Genomic DNA, 13,233 nt, shown 5'->3' on the forward strand with positions numbered 1-13,233 from the left:
TGAAAATTAATCCTACCACTAGGAGCAACTCGATTGTTCAATGGTTCTTGCATTGGCAGAGTTGAATTTTGAGGGTTGCGATTCCTATTGGCAGGAGGAATATGTTGATAGTTCGGTCTGCTTCTTGTGCTTACCATCTTGATTGTTTCACGTGATAATGGATTCTAAAAAACCCACAGATGGCACCAATTATGTTTCGGCAATAAACTGCTTCAATACAACGAGAGCAAAAATGATAAAGAATGCACTAAGAAACAGAGGAAATTGATGTTGGGGGAGATGAAACTGAACCAAGATAATGGCTGCCTATATACCCAAGATCTATTATCTAGGGATCAAGTTTCAACGTAGTTCCTTGTTGTGAGAGAGAATATATTTTATGAATTGGTAGAGATTGAGTCCTAAGAGGACTGTGTTTGTTTGTCAAAAGAATTATTATCTCTTTGAACTTTTATCTTTATATTTCTACAATAATGAACCTGGACATATTCTTAAATAGACTAGTTATTGGGTGTAACTAGGATTAAGCCCTTGGGCTTAATTGATTTGGGTTGGATCCGTGGGTTTAATGAGCCACAAAGTGGGGGTCTATACAGAGCACATGGAGCACGTAGGGGACACAATAGTACCCGATGAATCAGTTGGTCAACAGTTAGAATTCGCCCCAACATAACCTCCCAAAAGAACATCTTCACTTTCAAAAGTAAATGAGTTTTCCATACTAGCTAATTTTGAAGGAAATGTGATCACTGTTGACTCTGGATCTCTGGCTTGTGCAGCAAATGCCTCATACAAGGAGCTAACAGAGAAGATATTGTTCTTTGTCCAGTTCTAGATACAAATATCCTCTTTGGTGTTTAATACCACTGTATCTAACGACTTGGACAAAATAGCCGACTGTTGTACTACCCAAACAACGTTACGCCTCCTTAAGAACATGTTCCAAGTCACTTGATCATTGTGTGTATAAGCATATTCATATATACAAAGCCACTTTTATTGGTAGAGGCTCGGAAAATCTCTGGGAATTGCTCTGCTAATGGCTTTCCACCAATCCAAGTATCCGACCAGAACATAATCTTTCGTCCATTACCCACAGTACGTGAAGCTTATCCCTTGCTTGAATAAAGGTAGAGCTTTCATAAAGGCTACATCCATGAGCCTGTGTTGTTTGGTTAGGTCACCACCTATGTTCATCATGCCCATACTTAGCACATATTATGTCACGCCACAATGAGCTTTCACCTATGAAATATCTTCATAACCAACGTCCGAGCAAAGCTTGGTTCATGCATGCAAGGTTGCATAACCTGAGACCACCGATCCCTTTTGGGGAACAAACTTTCTCCCAACACACCAAATGGTATTTTCTATGCTCCACTGAAGACCCCCAAATAAAGTCACGAATTAACCGCGCGTTCAATTCTTGCTGCAACACCTTTGGGAATACTGAGTAGAGACATAAAGTAAACCGGTAGATTCGAGAGCACTACTTGCTAAAATAAGTCTAGCCCCTTTAGACATCAGTTTGCACCTCCACCCTCCAAGTCTCCTTTGGACTATTTCAATTACTGGTTCCCATACTTTACGGTTCTTATACTTGGACGCGAGTGGTAGACCCAAATATCTGCAATAGAGTGTTTCTAGTTTTCTACAACACACCCTATAATTTGAGCCAAACCCGCCAAATGTTCCACGTTTCCCACCTCAAGCAGTGACGTCTTTGCCATATTAGTTTTCAAATCGGAAATAGCCTGAAAGATGAACATAATGGTTTTAATAACAAGTACATGTGACAACGAAATGTCAAGCAAAAACAATATGTCATCTGCAAATTGGATAACGACAACTTCTGGACCGTTTACAGTTGACTTGAATCCCATATCCCATATCTCTAATATATCCTAGGGGTGCAAGTGGATATCAAAATATTCGAATCCGATTTGTATTCGTATTCGAAAAATAAGATATTATTCAAAAAATTTGGATTCGGATAAATTTTTTAATATCCGTCGAATTCGAATTCGAGTATCCGTATAAATTTTCGGTTTCGGATTTGGATACAGGCATATCTGAATCTGAACCTATCCGTTTGCACCCCTAATATATCCCATATCTCTTGCTTTGATTACCAGTATACTTAAGGCCTCCATAACAATATTAAAAAGGAATGGCGATATATATAGGATCACCTTGCCGCAAACCCCTTTCGCTCTGGAAATACCCAACTGGAGATCCATCAACAAGAACAGAGAAAGATGTAGAACTAACACATAACTTGATCCACTTCCTATATCTTTCACCAAACCCCATTATGCTCAACAAATAATCGAGGAATTCCCAATTGGATTTTGTGTAATATGTCCCAAACCAGACTACATACATATGTAATATATATATATATTTTTAATTCTTTTCCTGCTTCTAACATTTGTTTTGTGGGTTAAATTTTATTAAACCACATGTTTAACAGTGCATCTAGTGATCAACCACCATTTCTACCCATATTAAATTTGTTCTACAACGAATTTAATATAATAAGAGCATCTCCAATGGCGGTGTAAACCCTACAGAGTGAAAACTTTACACCCCAAGTGTCGAAAAACTCTATCCAATAGGTTCTAAACCGTAGACAATAGACTATTAGTTGATAGAGGGGGTGGAGAATTTCCCATCTCGCTATCAGTTGATAAATAGCTCGGGTTACACTTGAACACACGTCTGAACAAAAAAAATGTTCGAACATCACTTGGAGTGTCGTCCCTATCTATTTCTAAAGTTATAATTTGAATTTTTTTTAACTTGGACGACACTTGAAGTGACTCTCCTTTTTAATTAAAGAGAGACATCACTTTAAGTGTCATTCGAGTTTAAAATGTAACTTTTTTACACTTCTCCATTGGAAACAATAGAGAGTGAATATTTATGGGTTATACAATAAATTACAATGGGAATTGTAAAATCCTAATAGCACCTAGATAGAGCCTATGTAGAGTTGTAATTTTACACCCCTCATTGGAGATGCCCTAAGTAATCAATGGAGCCAATAGCGGTTATAAACGGGATGAGAGGGGTTCAGTACTTGAGACTTTGAGAGAATCGGCTTTGGGTATTTGTGGATTTAATCCGGGCCCATAAAAGGGTCGCGTTCCAACCCTATACACACGTCCACTTGTACAAAACCCTGAGATACTCCGAGTCCAGTATATCATTACCTTCACACAACAAAACACAGAGAAAAAAAAAAATTCCCTAGAAATAAAATCATTTATCAGTGAAGGCTACAGACAAGAAGGTCCTCATTTCATCAAAATAATTAAAAATAAAATAAAATGTGGAGAAGGTTTATTTCAAATCAAGTCCAAACCCGAACTCGATCAGATCTGAAACATTTCAATCGATCTGTTTCAATCACAAAGCACCATATCTTGAACCACCAAGCTTCTTCATCACCACTTTATTCACCTTTCCTAAGAACTTCTTCTTATGCCTTCTCTCGCCAATTCAGCTCTGATTCCGGTAAGTTTTTTTTTTTTTTTTTTCGTCATTATTATTTGGATTGAAAAATGTGAGTGATTGATGTGGGTTTTGTTGTTGTGGTAGATACTGGTTTGTCGGAAGGGAAGAAGAAGGTTGAAGATGTAATGCCTATTGCGACTGGACATGAGCGAGAAGAGCTCGAAGCTGAACTCGAGGTGAATTCTATGTTTTGATTGTTTTTTGGGTTGTATGTTATTATTTTTTTTTTATAAATGCCGAGAGGTTAACATTTTGTGTGTTTTGATTGATTTTAGGGACGAGACCTTTTGGATATAAATCATCCAGTTGGTCCTTTTGGTACTAAGGTCAGTGGTTTTTATTTGGATTTGAAATGGTTATGAAATGTGTCTTGTGTGAATTGATTGTAGAATTTGGTTTGGAGAGAAATTAAAACGTGGTTTTGATTTTTCTGTCGTTTTCAGATAATCCTAAAGTTAGTAGATTACCGATGAAATGCACAAATAGGAGTTTTAGTGAGGAGTGAATTAGATAAGATTTTGGATAATGCCTAAAGAAACGAACAATATATAATTTCTAAACAAATGCCCTCAGGATTTTCAAGGTAATGAATTCAGGTCATTACCATGTACTCTTAAGGTAATTGAACAAATAATCGTTTATATCCTTGCTACAACATAAGTATGATGTTAGTTTTAGGTGGGATTGAAGTTTTTAATTGCGGGTGATCTTACATTGCCTCATTAGAGATTTTTATTGCTGTGTAGCTTTTGTAATGTGGTCTTTATGTTTTACTTCGAGCCTCTTTGATAACAGACTGACTAATTTTCTTATTTGCGTATGATCAAGTCTTCCTATCATCCTATATGTGTTTGTTTGCCTGGTTCCCCCTCCCACCACCCATGTAAAAGAATGAAATAAAAAGAAAAGAAGAAAGGCTTGTTTTTCCTAAAGAGTTAGCAAGTTGACTATTTGCGTATCAGTTATGGGTATTTGGGATATATTGTGTTTTTGTTGGTTGTGTTGTATAGAGATCTAGGAATCTAGGATAAAAACTCAAAGGTTTCTATTATTTAACAAAGTTTTAGTAGGATTCCATGTGCAAAACCTCATTTTAACATATTGACACCCATAGATTTTTTTTTCGTCACGAAATTGTCAATGTCAAATGTTAGACTTGTTTGGATTGATAAGAAAAATGTACTTTATCGAAAATATATCTTGGCTCACAGATGTTAATGCATCTGGCCTCAAACCTGTATAAGCCCATGGCAACATGAGGGTCAGCCTATTGACTATTGATTTGGGGCCATGTACAAGTCCATCGAGATGGCAAGAGACAAGGGTCAAATATTAAGGACCACATTAATTTGCGGCATGTAAAGAGGCTCAATTTATGATTTTAAATTGGTATCTTGAACCCATACTCATTCGCACTCCATGCTCCTAGTGTGGACATAGATGTCTGCTACCAAATGACGTGTAACTACATGTTCTTGTGAGGCAGTTCTCTCACAGTACTTCTGATACGCATGGTTTTCCATAAATTCTGTTTGTAGGAAGAGCCTGCAGTCATAAAGTCCTACTACGATAAAAGAATAGTTGGTTGTCCTGGTGATGAAGGCGGTAAGTCCTAGTTGTTTTGGTTAATTCTTTATACACCTCCCAGTTTTTCTTTGGCTGCTGTCAATTTTAGTTTAGCACACTACAAGGTGCTAACCATGGTACTGGAAACACGTCTTACATTTGCAGAGGATGAGCATGATGTGGTTTGGTTTTGGCTCGAGAAAGGGAAGCCACATGAATGTCCAGTCTGTGGTCAGTACTTCACGGTAAATCATCATTACTCTTGAAGTCTCCATGAGTACTAAAAATTGGCCTTCTAATATTGGAATTCATGCAGTTGCTTACAGGATTGGCTTGAACTTTATTGACAAACTATTGTTGTTTTACAGCTTGAAGTGGTTGGACCAGGAGGACCTCCAGATGGACATGACCATGACCATGACCATGATGATGACGATGACGATCATCATCACTGAACTGGCTCTTCTCAACAGAAATTATTTTGGTCATCTGAGACTTTGTCTGCTATAGGCTGTAGTTCTATAGGTTGTAGTTCAAAACAACAATGTTTTTGTTTGCTTTCTGTTGGGTTTTGCGGTTATTTTGTCCGATGAAAATTCTATTTTCATGGCCTGGTCACAAGCCATTGGACCTATGGATTCTCTTAGCCTTCTTTAGTGAATCATCAAATAATTGGTGGCTACAGTTTTATTCTTTAAGGAACATTGAATGTTTTGGGATTGGAAAGAATCAGAACAAGGGTTTTAAATTTCAATGATTAAAGTCCACGCACAGATGTATTTGGAGGCCTGAAAGGCTGACACTGCTTGTCTTTTTCTGTTAATAACATGATTGATTTATTTTGCATTCATTTTGCTTTGTCTAATGCTATATCTGAATAAGGTTAGTGCTCAAACTACTGAGATTGGATATTAAGTAAGAACTTCAGATTCGCACCCAAATCAAGGACATCAGTGGTGATCCTCAAATTTTGCTCACGATGCTGACTATCAACTCTGAAGCGCATGAACAATTTGAATTGAATGGCAGTTCTAAATGTTACTCAACTTGCTGAATGTGGGCGGTGGTTTTTGAGATATGTTTGATGCGTCTATCTTACATTCTTACTAACCCTTCACGTATTTAACCTTTCGAGCAGCCAAAACAAAGTGTAGATAATTTTGATCGTCATTAAAGCATAGAATTCGCTCCGCCCACGGTTTTGGCCCAATCTCTCTCTCTCTCTCTCTTCTTCCCTTGTCCATCTCTCCGAAGAGTACCCATCCCATCTTTCGACTATTCTAATCCGGTAAGTTAGTTTTTCTTCTCGTTCTATTACTTTGTTTAATCTAACTACTTCAGTTTTCATTATAAGTATGAACTCCAAAGAACGAACCCTCATATCTAATGCCTGTTTTTGTTTGTTAGAGGATGGTGATTTTATACTTGACTCAATTAGGTTTTCAATAATAATCATAGGGTTTTTTGTGGCGTGCCGGTTACAATTACAATCGCAATTAGATTTGATACTCCGAGAGTTTTAATTTGATAATCATATGCTTTAACTATTATTGTACATTAAGTTTTTTTTTTAGCTCTTGGCACGAATTTCATTGTGCTTTATGGGTAGTTTGGGAGAAAACTTGTTGTTTCTTTATTCTCGAATTCCTTCTACTTATATTTCGTTATTCTCGATTGCTGCACTTGGTTTCTGATTGATGTATTACGAGTTGAGTGAGTGTGAGTGTGACAAAAATAATATACCAGGTGCTTAGCTTAATGCTCTGGATCTATTTGCTTCATATTGGCTCAGAAATAAAATGTAATTGATTCTATAAATGATCAATGGTGTGATTGGTTGTGGAGAGTCTTAGTAATGCTCTAATGTTGATCTTGTTCAGAGCATATGTTTTGGTTAAAAAATAGTTGGGTATGGTTGTTACGTTAGTGGGTCATCTTTATATTTGAGGAACACTAAGCATCTTTCAAGGAAATTTTTTAGAAGTACTTTTGCATGCAGAATACTCCTGATATGTTTTACACTTGTCCCAATCACTCGCTGCAAATCTATCTATGATTCTCATGAGATCTGTTGCTATGAAGGTTTTAGTATTCTGTAGGACTTGTAGTGATTATTCTAACAGAATTACTTAATTGCTTTTCAGACTATTGTTTGTGCTACCATGCTGTGTATTTTTTACTATTTTTTCGATCAGTTGGTGTAAATGAGAATATGGACAAGTGAAGCCAATTGATATACAAAAATAGATTTGTACTTACTCAAAACTTCTATTCTCTTTGAAATGTAGGGTTGGAAGACTCATTTCCGGTCAGAGCAAACGCTGGATACCAGATACAAGAAGTGAAAGGAGGCCATGGCATTTATGACAAGCGTAAGGAATTTGAGGAGTAAGCTCCCAGCCGTGTTAACGAGAACTTGTCTTGTTCATTCTCATGCCACAAGCTTCGGATTCAAAGATGTACCAGAAGAAGACAAAAGCAGATTGGTTGGTAATGTCTTCAGTAGTGTTGCGTCAAGCTACGACCTAATGAATGATTTGATGAGCGGTGGATTGCATAGATTATGGAAGGATAGGTTAGTTTCTGAACTGCATCCTTTTCCTGGAATGAAACATCTTGACGTGGCTGGTGGGACGGGGGATGTTGCTTTCCGAATTTTGGATAACATCAATAGCATCAGTCGTAGAGCTGTAAAATATGATCCTGCAGATAACTTGAATGATGAAACTCAAATATATGTATGTGACATTAACCCAAATATGTTGAATGTTGGCAAAAAACGTGCTATAGAAAGAGGACTTGGAGAAAGCCACTCACTCGTATGGGTGGAGGGAGATGCAGAAGCCTTGAGCTTTGATAATAGTTCGATGGATGGTTATACCATTGCCTTTGGTATCAGAAATGTGACACACATTGAAAAAGCTCTTGCAGAAGCCTATAGAGTATTAAAACGAGGCGGCAGATTCTTATGTCTTGAACTCAGTCATGTAGATATACCTGTCTTTAAAGAATTATATGATTATTACTCATTTTCAGTCATTCCAGCAGTTGGTGAGTTGGTTGCTGGGGATCGCGATTCTTACCAGTATCTAGTGGAGAGTATACGTCGATTTCCTCCCCAGCACAAGTTTGCAGCTCTGATTGCAGATGCAGGGTTTCAGAAAGTTCAATATGAAAATATGGTGGGTGGTGTGGTTGCCATTCATTCTGGTTTGAAGCTTTAGGCTGTGCACGTTGTGGCAGTAAGGGATTTCATCTGTTCACGTTTACTATGAATTCTGCAGTACATCAAGTTAATATCTTGAGTTCGATTATATTTCATTTGTACTGCCAAGTTTTGTATTCCTTTGCAGCACTAGGTGTGTAATTTCTGGTGGCTATTTTATAGTATCTTTTGGGATTGAGAATAATGATACGATAACAACATCTTCATTGTTTTTTTTGGTTGTTGCCCAATTTTGTAAGTAGCTTGCGTCTCATATTGTTAAATGACTTTCATTTGCACGTATATTGACATTATCAGAAATCTCCCAGAAAATAAGTGTAATTGCATGAGGAATGCCACTGACGCTGTAATCTCTTACCGTGGATAATTTTCATGTCAGAGGCAAAGCTTGTAAGCAGAGAGGGCATTGGGGCATTAGAGTATTTTGTCGTTGGAGAAAATTTCCCTTGGAGTTTTTGTAAGATGATTAAGGTAAGTGAAATGTAGAAGGGAACTGAGATGAACATAACTTACTCAACTAAAGTACAAGCGGCAAAATAATCGAGAAGCAGCAGTTACAAAAAGAGATTAGATGAAGAACACCAAATATTTGTTTCACCCCCTTTACTGCAGTTGGATTCATGTTTCTCTTGATTTATGGTTGAGCAAAAGTTTGCAAAAGTGTCGGAGAATTTATTTCGCTGTAATTCTTTTGTAGTTGTATACTCTAAAGTTACACGGTCGAAGGGATTCTAAAATCTAAACCTAAACCAAAACTTGTCCAAACGAAAACTTGTCCAGTACAAAATTTTGCAATGTAAAGTGTCAAGAATACTACTTCTTACTTCATGCAAAGATTATACACAATAACGATTAAATTTTACTTAGCTTCAGTTATAATTGGTGGCTATAGTGTACTTCCCCAGTTCCCCTTGACCAACCCCATCGATTTATGGTAGGATTTGTTAATTAGATACCTTTCTGAAAGTATTTCCCATTTCCCAGAATACCTTGATTTTAACACATAATTTGAAAGTCCTTAGCTGTAGTACCAAGCAAAACAGACAAGACAACGTTTAACTGATATATCAAGCATATCCATAGCTGCAAAACATGCAGGAGTAACAAAATGAAGTGAACAACTTAGAACATTTGCTTATTCAATTGGCACCAAAACAATCCTTTTAAGACCAACAAAAACTTCCTAAACTTCCTCACCGCTCCCCCGTCTGCACCTGCCTCCATGGCCGCCCTCAGCATTAAGCTCTCTGTTTTATGCTTGCCTTTCTACTCCAACCATCCACAACCCTACAGAAGTTACAAATAAATAAATAAAGATATATTAGTTAGCAAAGAAGTCAATCTCCATGGATCTACAACTTTAGAAAGGTATTTAACTTTCTTACATCAAAGGGATTTGACAAAAAGGGTAAGAGAAAAGAATAGAAAAATTAGTAGAAAGAGTATATTGATATGGAAATGTGTACTGTAATACCAGTTCAAAGTGAAATAAGAAGGCATACCTACAGCACTCCCAAGGGCGCAGAGCCACAAAAACCTACCAGACCATTTCTCTCCAATAACACCTCTTCCCATCTTTGATTGCCGAAATGCAACAGCGTCAAAATGAAATATGAAGTGACCTACAATATTTTGGAAGATATTACTTTTCACCTGGCTTTATTACTTCCATGCCCAAAAACAGGGTTTCAAATTAAATACTTGGGTTGGGTGAAGGATTGAAGCCACCTTTTGGTAATTTACCCACGTATTTATTTGGTAATTAACAGAAAAGGTTGCAGATTTGATTGAGGAATATGAAATTGAAAAACAACACCCACAAGAAAACAATTCAATGTTAACTTAAAATTTCACAAGTAAAATAATTGTAAGCATGACAGAGAATTCTCATCTCAGTTTACAGTACTTTACACGCACACGGCGTCATATGAAATGATGTGTGACAGACAATCACGAGGTGTGTGTGTCTAAACACTATAATTGATTAATCCAATAATTTGAGAAGGGTAAAAACGTTTGGAGGGAACATGAATGGAAATCAGAATGTAAGAAAGGTAAGCTTCAAAAGAGGACGTAGAAGGAAACCAGTATATTGTGAAGGGTAATTTTAATTGAGCAAAAGAATGAAGCTTCAGACAAAGAGCCAGCTCATCAAAGATAGTTCTAGAACATTCTTTGATGAGCTGGCTCTTTGTCTGAAGCTTCATTCTTTTGCTCAATTATTTTGGTCCAAAGGGCAATGCCTATCTTCTATCGTTTTGGGTGCGATCAGTTAAGCATGCTTGGGCAAGAGTAGTACTAGGATGGGTGAACTCCTGGGAAGTACTCATGTTGCACCCCTCTTTGTGAATTACCCAGCAAAAAAAAAAAAAAAAAGTCCAAAGGGCAGCTGAGCCAATATCCCCCCACCCCCACCCCCACCCCCACCGTTCTCTCATTAAGAAAAGTTAGATGAGATCTAGGAAAATACCTAAAACGGGCCGTTAAAGAATACACAGTTGCTAACAATTTCTCAGCATTGTTGCTACTTCTCCAACTCCTTGACCTCATTTTTAATACTCTCAAGTCTCAGGAAGTAAACTTAGTGCGAAGTCCAGAAATGCCAAGTGCAAAAACAATATGGCTTCTAGTCCATTCTTGAATTACTAACTGAGTATTAGGATCAAACTTAGAGGCACATGCGCATAGCCACCCTAATAGACCCCTCTAGTTCCTTTACTTCAAAAATGGTACCACAGTTCCACACATTGAGAATTTGAGATTAACATAAGCGCTCTTATGCAAAATCGCAATTTAGCAGGACCAAATACAAAATTTAGCTCACACTATTAGTGGACTAAGAAGAAATGTACATACCTTGACAGAGTTCCCTTTTCCTCGGCAAATAACTTCCCTGAAACGAAATGAAACAAGTGAGTGATCAAACACCCAAAAAAAAAAAAGTGCTCCTGTTTCAGTATTTCTTACAACAAGTTAAGTTAAAATGGTGTGCAGAGCAGAAAACAAACAGAAGAAGAATATATATACGGGGAGGAGGGTTGCTAACAACCAACTCTCTTGGAGTTGAACAAATGCAACTGTTCTACACTGTTTTTGTCTTATTATCTCATGTGACTTGGGTAACCTTTCGTATTGGGCCTTGCTAACCATGGGCTGGGCCACATTACTATCATGGGCGACCCGTTGATTACGAAGAACAACTTACATTCGTAGGGAAGAGTAGCAAGGTCATACAAAATTTACTGCAAGAATTTGATACGACTCAAAAATCCCCTGAGGATTATGCAAGTTTGAAATGTTGGAAATAGATGAAGAAGTTCGACTATTTTCGTATAAGCCTTTCTCTAATACTGTACAACGGTAGGAAACTTAGGCTGAGTCTAATGGTTAGCCACCCTTTATCCCTATTCCTCAATAGCACAGTGGTATGAGGATAGAGAGTAGGTTTGGTCGGTTTGAACCATCCTACGCCAGTTCTGGCTGGTTTTGAAAAAACATTCACGACGCCACTTCAACCCGGTATATGAGAATGAAAACTCACATTTTGTAAAAGACGAAACTGCCCTTGTGCCCTTTAACCGAAATTTTTGTTCTTCCTCAGCTAATAGGATACATCCGTAATAAAATAGAAGTAGTAGGGGTAGTGTGGTAATTCAACGTTCTCATAATTACCATATTATCGGTGTGGGACACTTTGCAAACCACTTCACTTCAAATGGCGGTTTGAAATTGCATATTGCATTGCCCACTTGAAGTGGCGTTTTGAGTTTTACAAACCACTCCACTTCAAGTGGCGTGGAATGCACTCTCTATTCCTCCATTTCACTCTCTATATATGGAGAGTAAAATAGAGATGGGGGGCAATGACCACCGCCACTCCCTCCAGTTTTAAAGGAATGGGATGCCATTGCACCCAAAATTTAAGGGATCCCCGCCAAAACTATTGGGCTTAGTTTTCGTCACAATAATCCTGGATAAAAACAATTTATAAGGCACATCAAAAGTTCTCTGGTTCAACCATATTATCCTTAGGGCACTTAAAAAACAACTAAAACAATTAAAGATGAAGTATATAATTTGACATTGTAGTCCCGACCAGTATCATTCAATCAAAATTAACAATATTTTTTTTCCAATAATCAATTAAATTTAACTAGAGTGGTAACACAACGTGCTACACTTTCATATAACACGGACCAATATAAATTTGACGCGTCAACAAGGCATGCACCTTAATAACTAGAATAACCGGTTACTGATAGAGAAAATAGACAAAATAAATTCAAGAAATTGGCGTCCTCCACCACCGGTTGACCGCCCATCCTCTTCTTTGTTTGCAATTCCGGCAACCAGCGCCGCCACCATCTTTTTTGTGTTTGTACTTCCGGCAACCAACGCCGCTACCATCTCTTTCACTAATAAAGACTTAATCATATTCTCTGAAAGGATTTATCTAGGAATAAAAAACATCCCAAAAAAATTGCAACAAAAAATTTACAAACTAATCATAAATCAAAATAGATTTTTTAAATGTTGTTTAAAGTTTTTAGATAAAAAATCCGATAAGTTTCTTAAGTTGTAATACAGCTTGAGTTCTGTCAGAGTTATGTGTGCTCTGCTCTGTCAGAGTTATATGCTGAGTTCTGTCAGCGGTGTTTGGGCCTTGTACACACCTCATAGCAATAGCCCAGTAATTGTTATTTCACATGTTTGTTTTGTTTACGTTGTCTATATAAAGGCTAGGTTGGGTTTTGAGAAAAGGACTTTTATGAATTTTGAGTTATAATACGAATAGAGATTATTCTATTCATTGTTGCGAGGGTTGAGTGCTACTTGAGTCTATCACCCTGCATAAAGTTGTTATCCACGTAGGGTTCCTTTATTGGGTTGTGTTATATAGTGAGTGTAACACCTTGTGTTAC

The 13,233-nt window shown here is 37.4% G+C and overlaps 3 protein-coding genes across 3 annotated transcripts; 2 read left to right on the plus strand and 1 right to left on the minus strand.

The window, feature by feature from the left end:
- The first annotated feature begins 3,164 nt into the window (after nucleotides 1-3,164).
- Nucleotides 3,165-5,935, plus strand: LOC147507638 (cytochrome c oxidase subunit 5b-1, mitochondrial-like). Its single transcript, XM_086600346.1, has 6 exons — nucleotides 3,165-3,519; nucleotides 3,604-3,695; nucleotides 3,795-3,845; nucleotides 5,058-5,124; nucleotides 5,251-5,330; nucleotides 5,454-5,935. The coding sequence occupies exons 1-6, from the start codon at nucleotides 3,333-3,335 to the stop codon at nucleotides 5,538-5,540; spliced, it is 564 nt and encodes a 187-aa protein (XP_086456472.1). The 5' UTR covers nucleotides 3,165-3,332; the 3' UTR covers nucleotides 5,541-5,935.
- Nucleotides 5,931-8,527, plus strand: LOC147507639 (2-methoxy-6-polyprenyl-1,4-benzoquinol methylase, mitochondrial-like). Its single transcript, XM_086600345.1, has 2 exons — nucleotides 5,931-6,373; nucleotides 7,374-8,527. Exon 2 carries the CDS (start codon nucleotides 7,440-7,442, stop codon nucleotides 8,307-8,309), a length of 870 nt encoding a protein of 289 aa, XP_086456471.1. The 5' UTR covers nucleotides 5,931-6,373; nucleotides 7,374-7,439; the 3' UTR covers nucleotides 8,310-8,527.
- An 809-nt stretch (nucleotides 8,528-9,336) lies between these two features.
- Nucleotides 9,337-11,461, minus strand: LOC147507640 (uncharacterized). The gene is made up of 4 exons (XM_086596369.1): nucleotides 11,339-11,461; nucleotides 11,168-11,204; nucleotides 9,814-9,933; nucleotides 9,337-9,598 (listed from the first exon to the last, which is right to left on the minus strand). The coding sequence occupies exons 1-4, from the start codon at nucleotides 11,459-11,461 to the stop codon at nucleotides 9,564-9,566; spliced, it is 315 nt and encodes a 104-aa protein (XP_086452495.1). The 3' UTR covers nucleotides 9,337-9,563.
- Between the last annotated feature and the right edge of the window lie 1,772 nt (nucleotides 11,462-13,233).

Source organism: Coptis chinensis, chromosome 3 (assembly GCF_015680905.1).
Source record: "Coptis chinensis isolate HL-2020 chromosome 3, ASM1568090v1, whole genome shotgun sequence".
In the NCBI taxonomy this organism is placed as follows: domain Eukaryota; kingdom Viridiplantae; phylum Streptophyta; class Magnoliopsida; order Ranunculales; family Ranunculaceae; genus Coptis; species Coptis chinensis.

What these genes read in the sequence shown, in the direction of transcription:
- LOC147507638 (XM_086600346.1), top strand. Translation starts at nt 3,333, where the DNA reads ATGTGGAGAAGGTTTATTTCAAATCAAGTCCAAACCCGAACTCGATCA. An exon ending in AGCTCGAAGCTGAACTCGAG is followed by an intron (nt 3,696 to 3,794) that starts GTGAATTCTATG and finishes GATTGATTTTAG; the next exon opens with GGACGAGACCTTTTGGATAT. An exon ending in TTGTCCTGGTGATGAAGGCG is followed by an intron (nt 5,125 to 5,250) that starts GTAAGTCCTAGT and finishes TTACATTTGCAG; the next exon opens with AGGATGAGCATGATGTGGTT.
- LOC147507639 (XM_086600345.1), top strand. Translation starts at nt 7,440, where the DNA reads ATGGCATTTATGACAAGCGTAAGGAATTTGAGGAGTAAGCTCCCAGCC.
- LOC147507640 (XM_086596369.1), bottom strand. Translation starts at nt 11,461, where the DNA reads ATGGTTAGCAAGGCCCAATACGAAAGGTTACCCAAGTCACATGAGATA. An exon ending in TGTTAGCAACCCTCCTCCCC is followed by an intron (nt 11,205 to 11,338) that starts GTATATATATTC and finishes ATTTCGTTTCAG; the next exon opens with GGAAGTTATTTGCCGAGGAA. An exon ending in CGCCCTTGGGAGTGCTGTAG is followed by an intron (nt 9,599 to 9,813) that starts GTATGCCTTCTT and finishes TAACTTCTGTAG; the next exon opens with GGTTGTGGATGGTTGGAGTA.